General features: G+C 46.8%; 4 protein-coding genes across 4 annotated transcripts; 3 read left to right on the top strand and 1 right to left on the bottom strand.

The window, feature by feature from the left end:
- Positions 1-321: 321 nt before the first annotated feature.
- On the bottom strand, positions 322-1,611 carry orsC-3 (Tyrosinase-like protein orsC; the record flags this gene model as incomplete). The annotated part of the gene is made up of 4 exons (XM_037315375.1): positions 322-581; positions 636-1,164; positions 1,231-1,393; positions 1,481-1,611. 4 exons carry the CDS (start codon positions 1,609-1,611, stop codon positions 322-324), a joined length of 1,083 nt encoding a protein of 360 aa, XP_037185989.1.
- Positions 1,612-4,499: 2,888 nt separating this feature from the next.
- On the top strand, positions 4,500-5,313 carry CGCA056_v000113 (uncharacterized protein; the record flags this gene model as incomplete). Its single annotated transcript, XM_037315374.1, has 2 exons — positions 4,500-4,523; positions 4,588-5,313. 2 exons carry the CDS (start codon positions 4,500-4,502, stop codon positions 5,311-5,313), a joined length of 750 nt encoding a protein of 249 aa, XP_037185994.1.
- Positions 5,314-9,478: 4,165 nt separating this feature from the next.
- Positions 9,479-9,694, top strand: CGCA056_v000112 (uncharacterized protein; the record flags this gene model as incomplete). The annotated part of the gene is made up of 2 exons (XM_037315373.1): positions 9,479-9,512; positions 9,570-9,694. 2 exons carry the CDS (start codon positions 9,479-9,481, stop codon positions 9,692-9,694), a joined length of 159 nt encoding a protein of 52 aa, XP_037185995.1.
- Positions 9,695-15,722: 6,028 nt separating this feature from the next.
- Positions 15,723-16,634, top strand: gaaC-1 (L-threo-3-deoxy-hexylosonate aldolase; the record flags this gene model as incomplete). The annotated part of the gene is made up of 1 exon (XM_037315372.1): positions 15,723-16,634. One exon carries the CDS (start codon positions 15,723-15,725, stop codon positions 16,632-16,634), a length of 912 nt encoding a protein of 303 aa, XP_037185992.1.
- Positions 16,635-18,020: the final 1,386 nt, after the last annotated feature.

Here is an 18,020-nt window from a genome sequence, read left to right as displayed (position 1 = left end):
ACGTCTATTGCTTTCTCCAAAGGGTGTGACCTGTGGCATAGGACGCCAAATCAGGGGCCTAGGATCACTAGGGTATGTTGGCAAGGCTATTCAACAATTTCAGGAAGAATAGAACTAGAAAGACCTCAAAGTGGCATGCTTGAGGTCAGATGACACGGCGATGTAATTGTTTTTATCCTCTAAAATCTGAAGTTGAGAGCTGCTTAATAATTCTTGATTCATACAAAAGGTGAACGGGAAGGCTTCGGAGTAGGGCGTTGAAGCTAAGCTCCTGTAGGTGGAAGTGAAGCAAGACATTGCGTTCAAGCTAGCTGATTGCCCTTAGTAAAGGAAGTCGTAAGTGTAGCAAAGAAAGTCGTTGCCAATATCCATGAGGTCCCTGATAGGAAGGTTCACATTGATAGTTGAATTGGTGCGGACTTCGAAATCGAGAGTGACGTTGCCACCGAGACGGTTGTCATGGTCGAAAGGAGTGATTGGGCCGGATATATCGTGGAGACGCTCCGTCAAATTCCTCGATTGCCAGGACCACCATGACCGATCAATGTTGCAGTGATGCAACCAGAAAAGAGGATCACCAGCTGTTAATTGTAAGCAGGCGAATTTGGATTGGTGCTCAAAGGGGTTCGACTCACGACTGGCCCAGATATCGCTCAAGACACCATACATACCACCAACACCCTGATGACTAGCGCCGTGGATGGTATCTTCAGTGAGTTTGCTGAGAAGTCCGTAGTCAGGCTGCGCCATTCCCTCCGCCACCGAAGCCGCATTTCCGAGACTCATAAATTGGTTAGGGGTGAAGTCCCTTCGGACGCACCATTCGTTGTAAGCAACACTGTTCTGGGGACCCATATGGAGGGTCAGGTTGGCGAAAGGGCCGTTCGGGATGCAACCGCCTCCAGTCCGATCGGACATATTGAAGACAAGGGTGCCACCGGTCAAGGGGACGCCAGGTTCTGGGTTCTCAGGTGTACCAGGCACCCATTCGCCGTTCCCGCCGAAACCTGTGTCAGGGTCGAAGACCGGGGACTTGAGCATGTCATCATAGCTTGCGGCATCCAATGACCAGTCCCAATATGGCTGAGCTCCTTCATATCCGCAAAGCCGTAGCTCCCGCTCGTAGGCCCATACAAGCAAGCGGTGCCAGGGATAAAAGTGACCCTAGACAAAAACACGTTCTGTTAGTACAAGAGCATATTTTTATCTAGATTTATAGATCTCTCTTACCACAAAGTGGTTGGCAGAAGCCTGGAGGATATGGTCTCCAACAAAGTCTTCATAACGGTTGGTAACCCCGGGCAGGATATCCTTTGAATTGACGGCTGGCTTATTGTATAAGCATTTGACAGTGTCGATGTAAGACTTTCTGTCTTCTGTAGAAAGCGTGCGCCTGCGTATAAGTCAATGACTGCCGAGCTGGTGCAAAAACGAGAGGGGTGGGAAAAAGAAGAGGGTGCGAAGAAAGACAAGCGCTCACCATTCTTTCCGAACCAAAGGCTGGGTACATGTGTTGTTAGTTTGTCTCTTGACCAACTGGTTGCTAGTGGGCATAGCAGCGAGAGGGTTGATGTGAGCCAAAGCGGCCAGGAGCCGCAAATAGGTGACCATGGCTTTTGCCCTCTGCCAAAGCGGTATCTGAATAGTTGTGAATGAAACGATAACCTTAACCACAAGGAAGATCACAAAAATCACAGCTGCTGTTTCGGACTGCTCTTTGTACTGTTACACTGATGATACAAGCCTGCTCAGCAAGTACGAACCGTCGTGCGTGATCATAACCTCACTGACTAGCACTCGTGTGTGGAGCGCTCGGTCGGGTTGTTGAAATTCCCGTTCGGTCGCACAACGTTGCTAGTTGCCGAAGCGGCCCGCTGCCAAGCCCAGATAGTCTGCCCAACGAGGCGGGAAAAACCTCAATAATCTTACAGCCGAGCTTGGCAAGAAGAATCTCAAGTGTACAAACGGATTCTAGAATCTTGTTTGTTATCGTACTAATGCTCAACTGCAGGCGCAAAACGCCATACTCGATTCAATTAGGAAGTCACAAGTCAAGGAACCCGCCATAAGACTCTGCATGACCAGGAACCAGTACCATAGACTTATCTAGGCTCAATATCGCGTGCGGCATTAGAACATGAGAAAGCGTTTGGCGTTGGCATCGCGCGCGGCTCGGGGAGGAAGAAACATTCGTCTTCCCGATGCCCATCTTGAGCGGAGGAATGTGAGATGAGTCGAGGAATGGAACGCTTGGCGATACTTGCAGTAGTCTGCGGTCAATTACATTTGCAACAAGTCAAAATTATTAAAGCAACTTCTTATCCGTTACAGTTGGATCATTATAACCCTTTGAAATTGTCAACCAGCTCAAGTTCCTAATCCTGCACTTCACATAACCAACACGCACATCAAGATGCTCTCCACGTTCCTCCTGACTGCAATCGCCGGACTATCCGTAGCCAGTCCAACCATCGTTCACCGCCAGTCGGGTGCTGTTTATCCCGACGTTGCCGACACGCGCTATGCAACAACTGAAGCCGTCAACATCGTCCAAGAGTACTTTACGGCCAAGAGTATCCACGACGTTCAGCGCTGGATCGGCTACTTTGACACCACAGAAGGAGTCTATGTCGAGCAACTTTAGGCACCTTCTTTTCCCAGCCAGATCTTCTAGCAACCTTCGAACCCGTTGTTGCCGGTTGGACCGCGGATGCAAAGTCCTACCCACTGCGAATCGTTGGCGATGCCAACAGCGCCGTGGTCACTTTTGTCGACACTCCGGCTGTCTTTGGCGCGGAAATGCGTTTGATCGCTGCTTTCAACTTCCGCGACGGCAAGGTCTTGCGCCAGGTCGACTACTGGGACTCGCGCCTCAACCCTGTTTCGGCGTACCGCGTACCTGACGACCAGTTCCCACCGACTTCGCCGAATCGAGTGTAGCATATCAACCCAATCAGAGTATCCAACGCGCTGCAGATGAGCTTCACGCAGCTCTTACCGGGGGTAATGTCACCGCCGTGGCTGACCTTCTGACTTTCGATGCTGTCCTACAGGACTTTACCACTCGCACACGCATTGAAGGCAAAGCGGCCATTGAAAGATACCTGAACAGAGCTCTGCCCACTTTGCCCTACGGTTCCGGTGCTGCCGTCTGCCACGTTGTTGGAAGTGCCATGGGTGGAGCCTACGAGTGGAAAGGTCGTTCTGGAAGCGGGGCCGACAACGGAATCACAGCTCTTCTGCTCAACCCTGAGGGCTTCATCACCGAGGTCACCACTATTTGGGATGCTTCTCAGTTTGACAACTCCACCCTCCAGGCCATTGCTGAATTCTCGATTGAATAGTCCTACGATTGGTGGAGGAAACTCATGTTCATCTTTGGTGAGCAAAATGATCTGGAATGGAGGTCTACATTAGACTGCCAGCTCAAGATTTACAATTTCAAATGCAACTACGTAGGACCGGTGGTATTGATGGTTATGTAGAGAAGCCGGGACTTTAGCGAGCTTGATGTTCAATCTAGTTAGGATTTGAATACAAGGCTAAAGTGCAACTCAAACATTAAATAGCTACGGGGTTTCTCGCTAGCGCTAGTCGGAGTTATACGTTAAATTAGCAAGGCTGCTAATTTCTACCTGCAGCTCACTATCGCATAGACGAGAGTTACGTACATTTATTTATTCTCAAGTGTTTTGCTAGTGGGGCAGTCTCAGTTAGCTATCTGGGCATTGCCTCTTGTGACTTTAATCGTAGTATACTTATACTTCGATCTAACGATAGACGGAGACGATACATGTAGACGACGACGATGGACGACGACGAATAACAACTATAAAAGCGAGAAAGATTCAATCGCTTTAAAATACTATGTAAGGGCTTATGTGCGTTGGACATTGCCCGGATAGCCAACTGACACTGCCCGGTTAGCAAAACTCATTCTCAATATGATATTTCTAATTGCATGACTTTTGGCAGGCAGTCCGACCTGAGTACCAAGACCATTTTAGACAGGGTGTGTGACCTTTCACCATTGAAGATCCTCATTGGGTACGCAGCGCAACAGTAGCTGTATCACTTCAGCGACTGTAAACTGCAAACTTCACACGATACCATCAAGGACACCGGAAAGTATCTTAGGAACGCATACGTATCCCTCCGTATTCGCAAGACTCTAAGATATAAGAGAATTTGGTCAATATGCACGCTGTTTAGCATTGATGCCTCAGCCAGCTGTGTCTCTGGGCATGGAACCCTGTGATGTATCAGAATACATCATCTAGAGTTGGCATGGAAGAACCACTGATGAGGGCTTACATGTCTTCTCCCGCCCTCGTATCTTGCGACATGGGTTCGGCTTAGCCTAATCCACATATCTTCTACCAAGCTATGAAACCCCCCGGCCTATGGTTGGGCACGATCAATCCCATTGTCAACCGATCCCAGGCCTCTTCAGTCCACCACCAAAACTCTGCACTTGCAACGGCCGCCAGTTCCCAGTCATGTCGTACGACCGAGACGAATTCGTGCGTCTCTTAACACTACTACAACTTCTGCAACCGCATCTTTTGGAACGCTACTGTCGCGCAGGCGCCGTCCGGCGGCTGGACTTCGATCAACCAAGAAACCCTAGCCCCCCTCAAGGGAAGCGACACTGTTCTTGACCTTCTTCGCTGCATCCCCTACATTGACTCTCCCAGCACCCTGGCCCCGTTTCTTATGAAAGACACTCCCGTCACTGACTACCATAGCGAGGACTTGCAAAGGAAGATCCGCGAGGACTGCGTTGAAGGTCTGGTCACGCCCATCACTGGTCAGGACCCGTCGCTCCCGCCCTCGTGCGCCGTAGTCGCTATCTGCAGGGGCCGAAATGGATACGAGGTCATACTGGACACCGCCGACAGTTATATCTACTGGGGAGAACCGACCGGGGGACATGAAGAGCCTGCTCCCGTGCTGAACAGCACCCTGGAGCGGTTTCGCGGCGACCCGGCGAATGAGTGGCGGCTCGCTGGATTCAATGTGTACGAGCCCGCTGGGTTCTTCGCGCTTTGCAAGAAGCGGTACCGAGAGCTCAGCTGGATCGGCCTCGGGCCGTCAAACATGTCCGCGATGAGAAGAAATATGAACTGGGAGTACAAGTCCGAGACTGACTCTGATTCGGACCCCGAAGACGACTTTAGCCACAACAAAATAGCCAGGAAGATGAAGAAGGCGGGCGGGCCCGGCGACGGCGAGGGGCGCGACTGGGATCGGAACAAGTTTGAGAGACTACTTGACCAGGGGAATGATGCGCACCTCGTATGGCATGATTAATACGAATATAACATCAGCGTGACGTTGCAAAGGTGTGAAACTTTTCGATTGATGTCAAAACTATACGTTTACTATTACTCTAGACTTGAGAGCAGCAGCGACCCTTTCCAGTCCAGTCAGTAGCTGAACTTCGTCCTAAGAGAACACCGTACGGAACCATCCAGCGCGCTCAGACCCGACGTCTTTTCCGGAAGAAACATAGACCCTGTGGCCCAAGAAGAGTTTAATCAGGAAATCATCTAGCTCCTTATCGGTTACAATTCTAGGATTGTGCCTCTTCCAAACACTCCCGAGATCAGCCCATAGGAAGAACGCCGCGTTCGTGCCGGGTGCGTAGGGAATCCCGTGGCTATTCGCCCAGCGCACGATAAGCTGGCACCTGCTAGCAAGCCTGGTCCTGTTTTCTTGGATGAAAGTGTCTGACCATTTCTCATCTTCGAGGATATTCGCTGCAATATGATCTGATGCAATAGATGGGGAGCTATAAAGAGCTACAGCCACTAAAGCTTTGTGCAGAGCCGGATTTGACTGGGAAATGACAACCCCGATCCGCAGTCCGTTCGCGCAAAGTCTTTCTACATAACCCAGATTGTATGGATTCGGTCGGGAGCGAGTACGCCGTCTGTGTTAAGTGATAGACACGATTCGAAAAGCGCTGTGTCGGACCCCTGGTCCACTCTGTTTTCCCAGACTGACAAATCGTATACTTCGTCACTGATGAAGTATATGTCGTTCTCCGAACAAAAGCTCATAAGGTTCAGGAGACTGGCGCGAGAGTAGCATCTCCCGAGAGGGTTATGTGGGTTCGATATGATGAAAGTCTGCGACTCGCTGGCCCTCTGCGGCTGCTGATTCAAGAGCACGCCTGTAATGACCAACTGCCTCAGGGTCTATGGGATCGGTGTTCTCAAAGGCCACCGGAATGACCTTGCAACCAGTTCTGAGAATCGGATCTGGAACAAAGGTATTGTAGTAAGGCTGGCCAAGCAAAAAAGCGTCACCGCGGTTTGCTACAGCCCAGGCAAGGTGCTCAATCGCAGAGCTGCAGCCGTTTGTGATTGTAAAATGCGCTGACTCAAGGGGCTTCGAGGGGTGCAAGTGACGGTTGAGGAATGTCGCTAATGTCGCTTTGATCCTCTTGGATCCAGTCATGCCATCTCCATAGGTGAGTGGATGACTTGGGAGCTTGAAGTTCCGGTGCAGATGCTCTGATAGCTCTCGGGACATCAGTGTGTTTTCCAAGACGCCTAATGTTCCAACGCCCGTAGGGTTGGCAGTAGGATGAAAGAGATCATCCACAGCCTTCCATATGTGCAAGCCGTCGCTTGCGTTTTCGGCAGATTTGGCTCGGGTCGAGAGAGGCATCGTTAACATTGTATTCGCCTAGCTTTGAGTGAGAGTTAACACTTTATAACGTATAAACTGGTAGAAAACTAATTTGATAAGTTTGTAGAGCTAGGTTAGGGTACCATATTTGAAGCTAGATGGGGATTGAAAGTATGGGATAGGGTGCTAGAGCTAGTGCTTAGTAACTATAATAATCTTTCTTCCCTTCTAACTTTTCTTCCGCAGTTTGCTACCTAGAGGCGTACCTTATTAACTACTATATAACTCTTATAGGGAAATATTTAAGGGCTAGGATAGTTTATAGAGAAACCTCTATAGCTACCTATAGGGCTATATAAAAAGAACGTAAATTACTAAAAAGTAAATATCTCCCTCTTTAAGTTACTATAACCTATCACTTTTTTAATATTAAGATATTATTACTATACTATATTAACACTATCTATTACTACTTCAAAAGTAGTAACAATTTCTTTATAATTACTTAAAAGAACTAAAATAAAATATATAGACTTTTATATATATAATCTAATTGTTACGACCCGACAGGCATGACACGTTGGAACAGCCCCGCCTGGCATCTCGGCGGCTAACACAGAACATATGTAAGCAGTAACACAGGTGTAACCAGGAACCATCGGGAAAGGAAGAACTATGGTACAGTTCACATGACTTCGGGAACAGCACGGATACAGGGCAAAGATGGATATGTTGGATATGTCCGCTATCCCAGCTATCCATAGATATGTTGGATAGCATAGATATCCTACATAGCCACCACAAGAGATACTGTGCAGAACTTATATATAGTATGACCTGAGCCTGGCTTATGGTCAGACTTCTATAGCTCTTCAGCAATCAACTTAGTATTCATCCTCAGGATACTCTCAGCTTACCTTTACTGCGAATTACTTGTTAAGTCTAAGACTGATCACCTTAGCCTCTGAAGATCTGATCTACTGTTAGCCTACGACCTACGACCCAGACCACGACCAAGTATACTGTTATTACGTCTTAATCCCCAGCTTCTGTTAGCAGACCCTACTGTCGGATAGCTGACCGTAACACTTTGATTGCTCCTGTTCAGTAAGTTAACTATTGAAACCTACTAACAGTACAGACAAGAATGTCTTCACGCGCCTCCGCTAAGTCACCCACTCTGGGAAGCTCTTCCTCCTCCAAACAGCCTGTCAAAAGCCTGGCTGAGGAACTCGAGGGAGCTCCGATAGCAGTGGACTTGGACGACGAAGTCACCCTCAAAAAGGAAACCTACAACAAGCTTTAAGCCTGAGTTAAGAAAGGAGACGACAATATTACTAAGGTCCAGGCTATATATAACGAAACCGCTAACGAACTCTAGGGCCTCAAACAGATGATCCAGGAGCTTAGCAACAGACCCTAGAGACTTACAGACCTTGAAAACGGAATCGCTCGCCTAGGAGGACAAGGCAGCAACCCTCTCATATAGGAACTACAGAACGAAGTCAACACCCTTCAGGCCGCTGCTAACATCGTCACTACCCCCACTAGAGGACGACAGAAACTCAAGCTCAGCGCCCCGATCACCTATAACGGCACCCCTGGACAACTCAAGTCATTCCTGATCTAAGTTAAGAACTACTAAAACTTCCACTATAGAGACTTCACCAGTCAAACCGAGAAAGTCGTCCATGCCGCCACTTACCTACGAGGATAAGCCCTCAAATAGTTTGAACCCATCCAGGAAGAATTCCTCAAGTATGAAACCCTGGACGAATGCTCCACTGAGACCTAAGACATCTACAGCAGTTTTCAGGGATTCGAAGATGCCCTACGATCTCTCTTCTAGGACCCTGACGAAAAACGACAAGCTGAAAGAGATCTCGCATAACTACGACAGACTAAGTCAACCAAGGAGTACGCCGCTATATTCAGACAGCTTAGCATTCAGCTCGACCTCACTAAGGAAACCAAGATCTTTATGTTCTATCAGGGACTTAAAGACGAAGTTAAGGATGAAATCGTTAAGATCGATCGCCCTAAAGACTTCCTTTAGTACGCCGACCTTGCAATCAAGATTGACAACAGGCTATTCGAACGACGCAAAGAAAAGGGCGAAAAACGACAAGGACCTAACACGGGACGTAAGTACTAGTGGCAACCCCAGCATAAGTTCAACAACCAGCGGAACGACAACAGACCCTGCAGCAACTGGAACAACAATCGACAAAGCACCGCTTACGGACAACACAGCAGACCTATAGATCTCAGCATGATAACTAAACCTAACGACAGGAAGCCTTAGAACCCTAAGTGCTACAACTGCAACAAGCAAGGCTATATTGCTAAAGACTGCAGACAACCTAAGAAGTTTCCCTGGAAACCAGTAGCTGAACGACCTCGACAAGTCAACACGATTGCAAAAGCCCCACACGCATCCCAGTCTTAGACTGGATGCTACGACGACGACTGCTGGATCCACCTCGAAGATAAAGAAATATCAGGACACTACCTAAGGGACAGCAACCCTGGACGATCCGGATACAACATAAGTGCCCCAGATACTCGCCCTAGAACCCTGGCAATAATGCATTCCAGCAACAGCAGAGTTGCTAGAAAACCAGTTGAACAACTTAATGAGATGCTACGAATCCAGCGACTAGAACTAATCACCTCACATGTGAATAACCAACAGTCCTGCTACGAAGAACAACAAATCCAGAGAGAAATAGAACTAATCCAGCAGGAAGATGCCTGACAAACGCATCTACGCCAACAAGAATCAGAGGAAGAACCAGAATATCAGCATGATCCTCTGACAGAACAACAACTTCTCAGTATGACCAGCAACTGGACTTTTGGAGAAGGCGAAAGTTCACCCTATGACTCGGACGAACCTCGCGACGTTGCCTGACGACGTGCTCAGACAGAGATCACCTATGGGTTCACCCCCAGTATGGACGACTCTAGCTCTGAAGAGGGACCTGACGACCAGGAAGACAGAATTAAGCAACTCCTGAAGTACCAGGAAATCAACATGCTTCAAGATAAGTAATAACGCCACTTCTATAGCACCTCAGCAGCCTAATGAGACTGGGACTACATCCCTCAGCTATATACGGAAGACCACCCCACGCTGAGAAATAACCACCAACTTCACCAAACCCTCTTCTGGTCCTAGTGTTTCCACGACAAATACAAAGAACATATAGGAGAAAAGCATGACTACTAATTCTACCCCAGAAGACATAACGACAAGCCTATCCGTAAGATTTACTCGATATCTGCTATGATCAGATAGACCATAGTACTGTTTAAAGATAACCTCGCAGTCTTCAGACCTAGCCCTCAGTTTCCTATGAGACGTCAACATGATAACGACATGAAGTGGGACGAATGCTAAGTTCACTACTAAGAAAAGGCACGCGCCTGGAGAGTCATGAAGAATGGACCCAGACCTCCATAAGTTAAGATCCGCGAGAACAGCCTCACAAAAGCACGACGGGAAGGAAAGCAAATCACCTACCCAGGACACTCAGAGCAGTCAAAAAACTAGACTCGCCTACTGACGAAGAACCACGACAGGCAACAAGAAAAAGGTTTATCCACCAGATGTCACAAGGACATAAGGGTAATATCGAACTCGAAGTTACTATCAACCAGCAAACGACACTTGCGCTAATCGACAGCGGAGCTGAAGCTAATTACATCGCCCCTCAAGCCACCAACAGGCTAGAAGTATAATAGGGAGGAAAAGAGCGACCCTATCAGTTACACACAGCAGAAGGAGAAGAATTCAAGTATGAAGGAGGTACTATCTATAATGAGACTGCACCCCTCGAGATGAGCTACCTGAATCGAAAAGAAAGAATCTAATTCGATATTGCCGATCTAGGAACATACGACATAGTGCTAGGATTACCCTGGCTACGAATAAGCAACCCACGGATAGATTGGAGCAAAGGCCAACTCCATTAGGACCATGACGACTCAGTCCCTGAGCAGCCCTGTCAAAACCAGGCCTCAAACGAGCTGATACAGCAAGAAACAGCAAAACGATACATCTGCTACCTCAAGGCAAAAGAAGCCACGTCATAACTATTAACAACGACAGATCTTAAACAAAAGAATGATCCACTTCTGTCTATCCCAGAAGAATACAGAGTTTACGAGAAACTCTTTGCAGCCGAATTAGAAACCAGACTGCCTGAACACACCAGTTTCGACCACGAAATACCCCTCAAAAAAGGGAAGGAACCACGCTTCAACAAAATCTACAGACTCAACCAGACAGAGATAGAAGCTCTAGACAAATACCTTGAAGAAAACCTCAAGAAGGGATACATCAGACCCTTAACGTCACCAGCAGGAAGCCTAATCCTATTCATACCCAAAAAGAACAGAAAACTACGATTATGCGTCAACTACTGCATGCTTAACAAAATAACGATTAAAAATCGTTACCCACTGCCACTCATCAACGAAATAAGACGACTCCTCCACAGAGCCAACTGGTTTACAGCTCTCAACCTCAAAGGAGCCTACAACCTGATCAGAATGAAGCAAGGCGAAGAATAGAAGACCGCCTTCAGGACACGAAAAGGATATTTCAAATATCTCATCATGCCCTTCAGCCTTACTAACGCCCCTACAACTTTTCAGAACATAATCAACTAAGTCCTACGCAAGTATGTTGATATTTATGTAGTAGTCTATCTCAACGACATTCTCATCTTCTCACTAACACTTAAAAAACATAAAGAAGACGTGCACCACGTCTTATAAGCCCTCCAAAAAGCCAAGCTGTTGGTCAAACCTGAGAAAAGCGAATTTCACACACAAGAAGTGGAATACCTCGGATTTACCATCACCCCCAGCAAAGTTTGCATGTCAGAAAACAAAGTCAAAGCCATCAAGGAGTGGCTGGTACCTAACAACCTCAAGGAAGTATAAGGATTCCTAGGTTTCGTCAACTTCTACCGCAAATTCATCAAAGACTATGGCAAGATCAACGCAGCTCTCACAAACCTCAGCTGCAAAGACACGCCCTTTATATAGGAAGAACCACAACAAACAGCATTTCAGAAGATCAAGGACCTTATTGCTAGTGAGCCCGTCTTGGTCATTCCAGATCTAACAAAGCAGTTCGAAGTAGAGCCCAACGCATCCGACTATGCGATTGGAGCGCAACTATCTTAACGAGATTCAGAAGGATGACTACATCTGTGCGCCTTCTTCTCTCGCAAGCTCCACAGACCTGAACTCAACTATTAGATCCACAATAAGGAACTCATAGCAATCATTAAAGCCTTTAAGGAATGGAGACCTAAGCTCTCAGGAACCATCCACAAAGTACTTGTGTATTCAGATTATAAGAACCTTTCACACTTCATAACTTTGAAAGTGTTGAATAAAAGACAGATTAGATAGTTAGAATTCTTATCAGAATTCAACTTCCAAATCATCCACCGCAAAGGATCAGACAATAGCAGAGCTGACGCTCTTAGCCGAAGGCTGGACTACAACGTCCTGGTACCTAAAGAAACCCAGGTGATTCTCAAAGGAAACAACGACAGAGACCTCATGCTAGCAACCAAACTCTTGATGATAGCTGGGCGGTCTAGTACTAGCCTGACTAGCAAACTAGACGATAAAGCTATCATGGAATTTCATGCTCGCCCTGCACACAGTCACTAAGGTATCACAAAAACCTAGAAACAACTATAACAACAATATAGAGAAAAGGTCACTAGAGAACGTGTGGCAAAAGCGATTAAGGATTATAAGGTCTGCCTCAAAAGCAAACCTGCTAGACATCAACCTTAAGGTATGCTACAACCTTTGCCTATGCTGCAAACCGCCTAGCAATCTATATCCCTCGACTTTATCATCAAACTACTGAAGTCACAAGAGCCCCTTATGGGAGTACACTTTAACAGCATTCTCGTTATCGTAGACCAACCCACAAAGTACGCCTACTTCATCCTATATAAGGAAGCAAGCAATGCTGAAGAATACGCCTATATATTCCTCAAGTATATCATCTCTAACCACAGAACACCTAAGGAAATTATGTCAGACAGAGATAAGATCTTCATATTGAATTTCTAGAAATCAATTATGTCACACCTCAGCATTAAGCAGTTAATATCCACTGCGTTCCACCTGCAGACCGATAGACAAACAGAATAAATCAACTAAATCCTCGAAACCTACCTCCACGCCTATATCAACTACAACTAAGACAATTAGGTTATAATGCTACTAATAGCCTAATTCGCCTACAACAGCGCAATTAGAGAAAGCACCAAGGAATCCCCCTTCTACCTTAACTATAGATTCAAACCAACCGCCTATAGAGAACCCTGAGCAGGCCTAGCCGCAGTAAAAGCTGTCGCCTCAGTACGACAGATCAAGGATATCCAGAAAAATGCACAACAGGAACTTAAATTTGTACGACAAAGAATGACTAAGTTTAGCAACAAACAAAGGATTGAGGGACCAACCTTAAAAGAGGGAGATAGCGCCTACCTCATACGGCGAAACATCAAAACAAAACAACTAAGCGACAAACTTAACTACAAAAAACTCAGACCCTTTAAAATCTCATGAGTAATCTCACCAGTTAATTATGAACTCAAACTCCTGGGAACTATGAAGTGTCACCTAGTATTTCACATCTCACTACTCGAACCAGCCCCACGAGGTTTATAAACGGATAACCTCATCATTATGGAAGATAATAAACCAGAGTATGAAGTAGAACGAATTATAGACCACCTTAAGGAGCTAGAAGGGTATTAATACCTTATTAAATAGAAAGGATATAGATATAAAGACAATATATAGGAACCAGCCAAAAATATCACCAACGCAGCAGAAGAACTTACGATCTACTAGCAATAACACTAAGAATGAGAAGTCACACTAGCACCTGTTATACTAGTCCAGAAGAACGCTGGATATAAGCAAATTAAGCACCTATATCGCTTCACTAAACCACCCACTAAAGCAGATCAACTGCAATAAGGAAAACTATTTATTCGCCTAGGAACACCAGAAACCAACTAAGAACTGCTTCCTAAGGACACCCCCAGAGAACCCTGTTCTGCAACAACAGGAACAGAGTTAAGTAACCCAAACTCAGCCAACAAGGAAGGAGATAAAGCCATATCGGGACAAACCGTATCCTAATCTCCGACAAAATCCACAGGAAGATGGTTAGAACCAGCAGAAGAAGGACGCGCCTCCTCCCGCCGACGCTGCTCCGCCTCTGCCTCCTCCCGTTCCACCCGCTCCAGCTCCTCCACACTATCGATACCACGACGCACCGCACGCATCATCTTCTCAAACCACATCTTCTTCTGTTTGCAAAGACGCTCGACCTTAGCGTCTAGAGCACGACGTTCCTCCTCAGCCTGTTCCAAGGCATCCTCAAGTTTTTGGTGTTGATCCCCGATACGCTGGAGTTGTTGCGCAGAAAGACCTTAGAGGTCACAGTAGGATTTACCGCCGTGAACGCATTCAGCACAACAAGAAGAATCCAAGGGAGAAACCTCACACGACGAGAAGCTGCGACGCTCGCAAGACGAGCAAACAGGCATGACGACAGAACGCTGAAGAATGGCGGAAAGTAAAGAATTCTTTTCAACTGTCTTTTTGGCAGGACGACTATCAGGCGACGACACAGCCTTTTGTTTCTGAACGCAACCTGACATAGTGTCAGCATTATGGGTAAATCAGAAAGCATAATTGATGGATCCCCAACCTGGGACCAACAACCTACTTATGCTGGGTCTTGAGGATAAGACCTTTGGAGAGGAGACCTGATGTTACGACCTAACAGGCATAACACGTTGGAACAGCCCCGCCTAGCATCTCGGCGGCTAACACAGAACATATGTAAGCAGTAACACAGGTGTAACCAGGAACTATCGGGAAAGGAAGAACTATAGTATAGTTCACATGACTTCGGGAACAGCATGGATATAGGGCAAAGATGGATATATTGGATATGTCCGCTATCCCAGCTATCTATGGATATGTTAGATAGCATGGATATCCTATATAGCCACCACAAGAGATACTGTGCAGAACTTATATATAGTATGACCTGAGCCTGGCTTATAGTCAGACTTCTATAGCTCTTCAGCAATCAACTTAGTATTTATCCTCAGGATACTCTCAGCTTACCTTCACTGCGAATTACTTGTTGAGTCTAAGACTGATCACCTTAGCCTCTGAAGATCTGATCTACTGTTAGCCTACGACCTACGACCCAGACCACGACCAAGTGTACTGTTATTACGTCTCAATCCCCAGCTTCTGTTAGCAGACCCTACTGTCGGATAGCTGACCGTAACACTAATCTTTTAATATAAAGTTTAATAATATATTAAATATATTACTACCTTTTACTAGTATACTTTATTAAAACGATATATTATTAAATTAAAATATAGAAATACATTAAATATATTAAAACACACTTTGAAATAAATAAACTATATAACGTTAATTAAATTAAATATCTTATAGTTTTAAAACATAGCGCCCCGTTAAAAGAACTTAAAGATATATATATAATTACTATAACGTAGTAGTAGTTAATAGGGGTAGTTTACTAAATATATAGGGGGTAGTTAGAGTAAGGGGGACCTCTTATGTGTCCCTAGTCATATAAAAATTCACAAAAGAATTCTTCACAAAATGCAACCATGACAATCATTAGACTTACGCACTGCTTGAATGACTAACGTAATTTGAAAGTGACGGTGCGGCCTATAGCATAGAACTATGGCAACCTAAGGCTGACCACTTCGCGAGCATTATTCGTAGAAAAATAATCGGCAGTCGGACTTACGTACTGCTGCAATGACTAACGTGCGGAAGACGAGGCGAATTGTGCGGTGCTGGCTGAAACTAGGTGAGATTTGGTCATCAATCAATGACATACTCGCGTCGCTTACGAATTCCTTCATGAATAATCCTAATAGTCACGATTATATACTAGATAGTGACGTTCGGATTCCTCTTCATCATCTCTCGGCATCCGTTGTTTTTCGAATTACACAGACTACAGCATGGAACGCGCTACACGGGCGTTGCCTCGTGGCATCTTCGCCGCGAGCATGTCCTTCTTAGACAAGACAACCGAACACATCGATACGCAAACTCAGCGTCAACACACTATCCGCCTCTCTGAAACGGGGATCGCTGGTTTTGTGGTCATGGGTTCCAACAGCGAGGCACCTCACCTTTCTATCGAGGAGCGGAATACCATCATCCGTGAAACCCGCAGTGCCCTCGACAGCATTGGAAAGCAGCAGACTCCTATCATTGCCGGCTGCTCCGAACACTCCGTTCGAGGAACCGTTCATCTCTGCAACGAGGCCAGCCGAGCTGGTAGTGGCTACGCCCTCGTTCTACCGCCGTCCTACTTCAGTAAAGGCATGAGCCCTGAAGTCATTGAGAGTTTCTTTACCGACGTCGCGGATCACTCCCCGGTTCCGATTATTCTCTATAGCTTTCCTGCCGTATCTGCTGGCATCGAGATGGACTCGGGCCTTCTAAGCCGCATCTCCCAGCACCCCAACATTGCGGGGACGAAGTTCACCTGTGGTGATACTGGTAAACTAAGTCGCGTCTCCGCGGCGATGAAGTCCCGCCAGTCTTACGCCCTCTTTGGTGGCTTGGCAGACTTCATCCTTCCTGCTCTTGTTGCAGGTGCCACTGGTGTCATTGCAGGCGGTGCAAACGTTACCCCGCGGACCTGCGTTCAAGTTTTCGATTTGTGGCAAGAGGGCCTAGTGGAGGAAGCGAGAGAGATGCAGGCCATTCTGGCTAAAGGCGACTGGGAACATACCGCGCGAGGGATATCGGGTACAAAAGCCGCGCTGAACGAGCTGCTCGGCTACGGAGGCAGCCCCCGACGGCCTTTGAAAACATTGTCTGAAGCTTCCCTGTCGGAGATGCGGGCTGTTTTTGGGAATTAATGGTTGACGAAGACCGGCTTGGGGCTTCTTCTTCTAAGACAAAATGCATTGATCACTAGTTATAAAAGACTAAGTCAAGGTAGCAACATAGCGCATTCGAGCACGGCCAATAAGAAGTAATTCAGTTGAACTTTGACAAGGGACATGTGGTGGGAGGAAGAAATGTTTCGTGTGGGGAATTAGTCATTGGAACTGTAGTCATACGTTTCCAGTAGAAATTCTCGACATTACCTCCTCTTCCGTCCCATCCCACCTGAGGTCTTTGACAAGCTCTCTATAGATGCGATGGGCAAGAAGGCGAACGGCACCGCAACCTCTCAGGACATCAAGTTCGTTCTCGGAAGGAATAAATCCGGCGCCATTGCAAATTAACATTTCGACCTAGGAAACTGCGCAATCGCTTGTCGCAATAGGCATACCGTCGACGCAGGGATGACCTGATCCGCGAGCTCCGCGAACGAGCGGATAACAATCACACAAATGAGAGCGAAGCTTTGGGTAAATTGAGACGTGAGAATGCAGCTCTCCGGAAGCAACTCGCGGAAGCGCACGCCAAGCTCAATAGCTTACTCGTTGGCATCGAAGCTCTGGTTTTAAACACGGCTCCGAGACATGAAGACGCAAATAATGAAGTCTCTAGAACAAACTCCCCTGATGATAACGTCTCTGCTTCTCAACCCATTGTGGACGATCAGCCCACGTCGGCAGATCTCCGACCAATTCCCCAAAATGATGCATCGGTATGTTTAGCAAATTTGGCTATTTGTGTGCGTAAAGTTAGAAATAACTAAATGGCTAGGAGCAGACAGTGCAGCCAGACGAGCCAAGCCCATGCCTCGAAGCTGGCCTCCTACCTACATCCGACCTCGGAGGACCCATGATCGCCTGTGGAATGACACAACAAATACCAAACATTTGGCCTTTCGAATACAAATGGGGCCTCAAGTTTACAATGACGCCCTGGTTTCTTCCCAGGACTTGGGCCACTCGCGGCGCCAGATATGGGTCGAGTCAAATTCATCATTCTCTGACCACATTGATTTCATTCAACACGAGCTCAAAGCCAGGACAGAACAACCCAAGGTGCAGTTATCTTTACCATTGTCAGCAATGTCAAATGTCATCTCATCCCTCGCCAGGGTCTTTCTTAGCTAACGGGCTTTAGGCTTTATTTAGCCACTACCTCGGCTCTATCCATATTTCACACTATTTCTCGGCAGGATGTCATGCTCTGGTATACTAAAACGAGGTTCTATTATACCCGAGACATCACTGTGTGGAAAATCCGCCCTTGCGAGGAAACGTTCAACAAGCTCCACCCGCGTACCAGCCAACTCTGCTGCAGCTGTCATGCAGCTATCCTGCCTTCATTGACTGGCTTCCTTT

Source organism: Colletotrichum aenigma (assembly GCF_013390185.1).
Source record: "Colletotrichum aenigma strain Cg56 chromosome Unknown KSG_Cg56_contig01, whole genome shotgun sequence".
Classification (NCBI taxonomy): Eukaryota; Fungi; Ascomycota; class Sordariomycetes; order Glomerellales; family Glomerellaceae; genus Colletotrichum; species Colletotrichum aenigma.
Note: the sequence above shows the minus strand (reverse complement) of the source record. Positions and strands in the feature narration are given on the sequence as shown.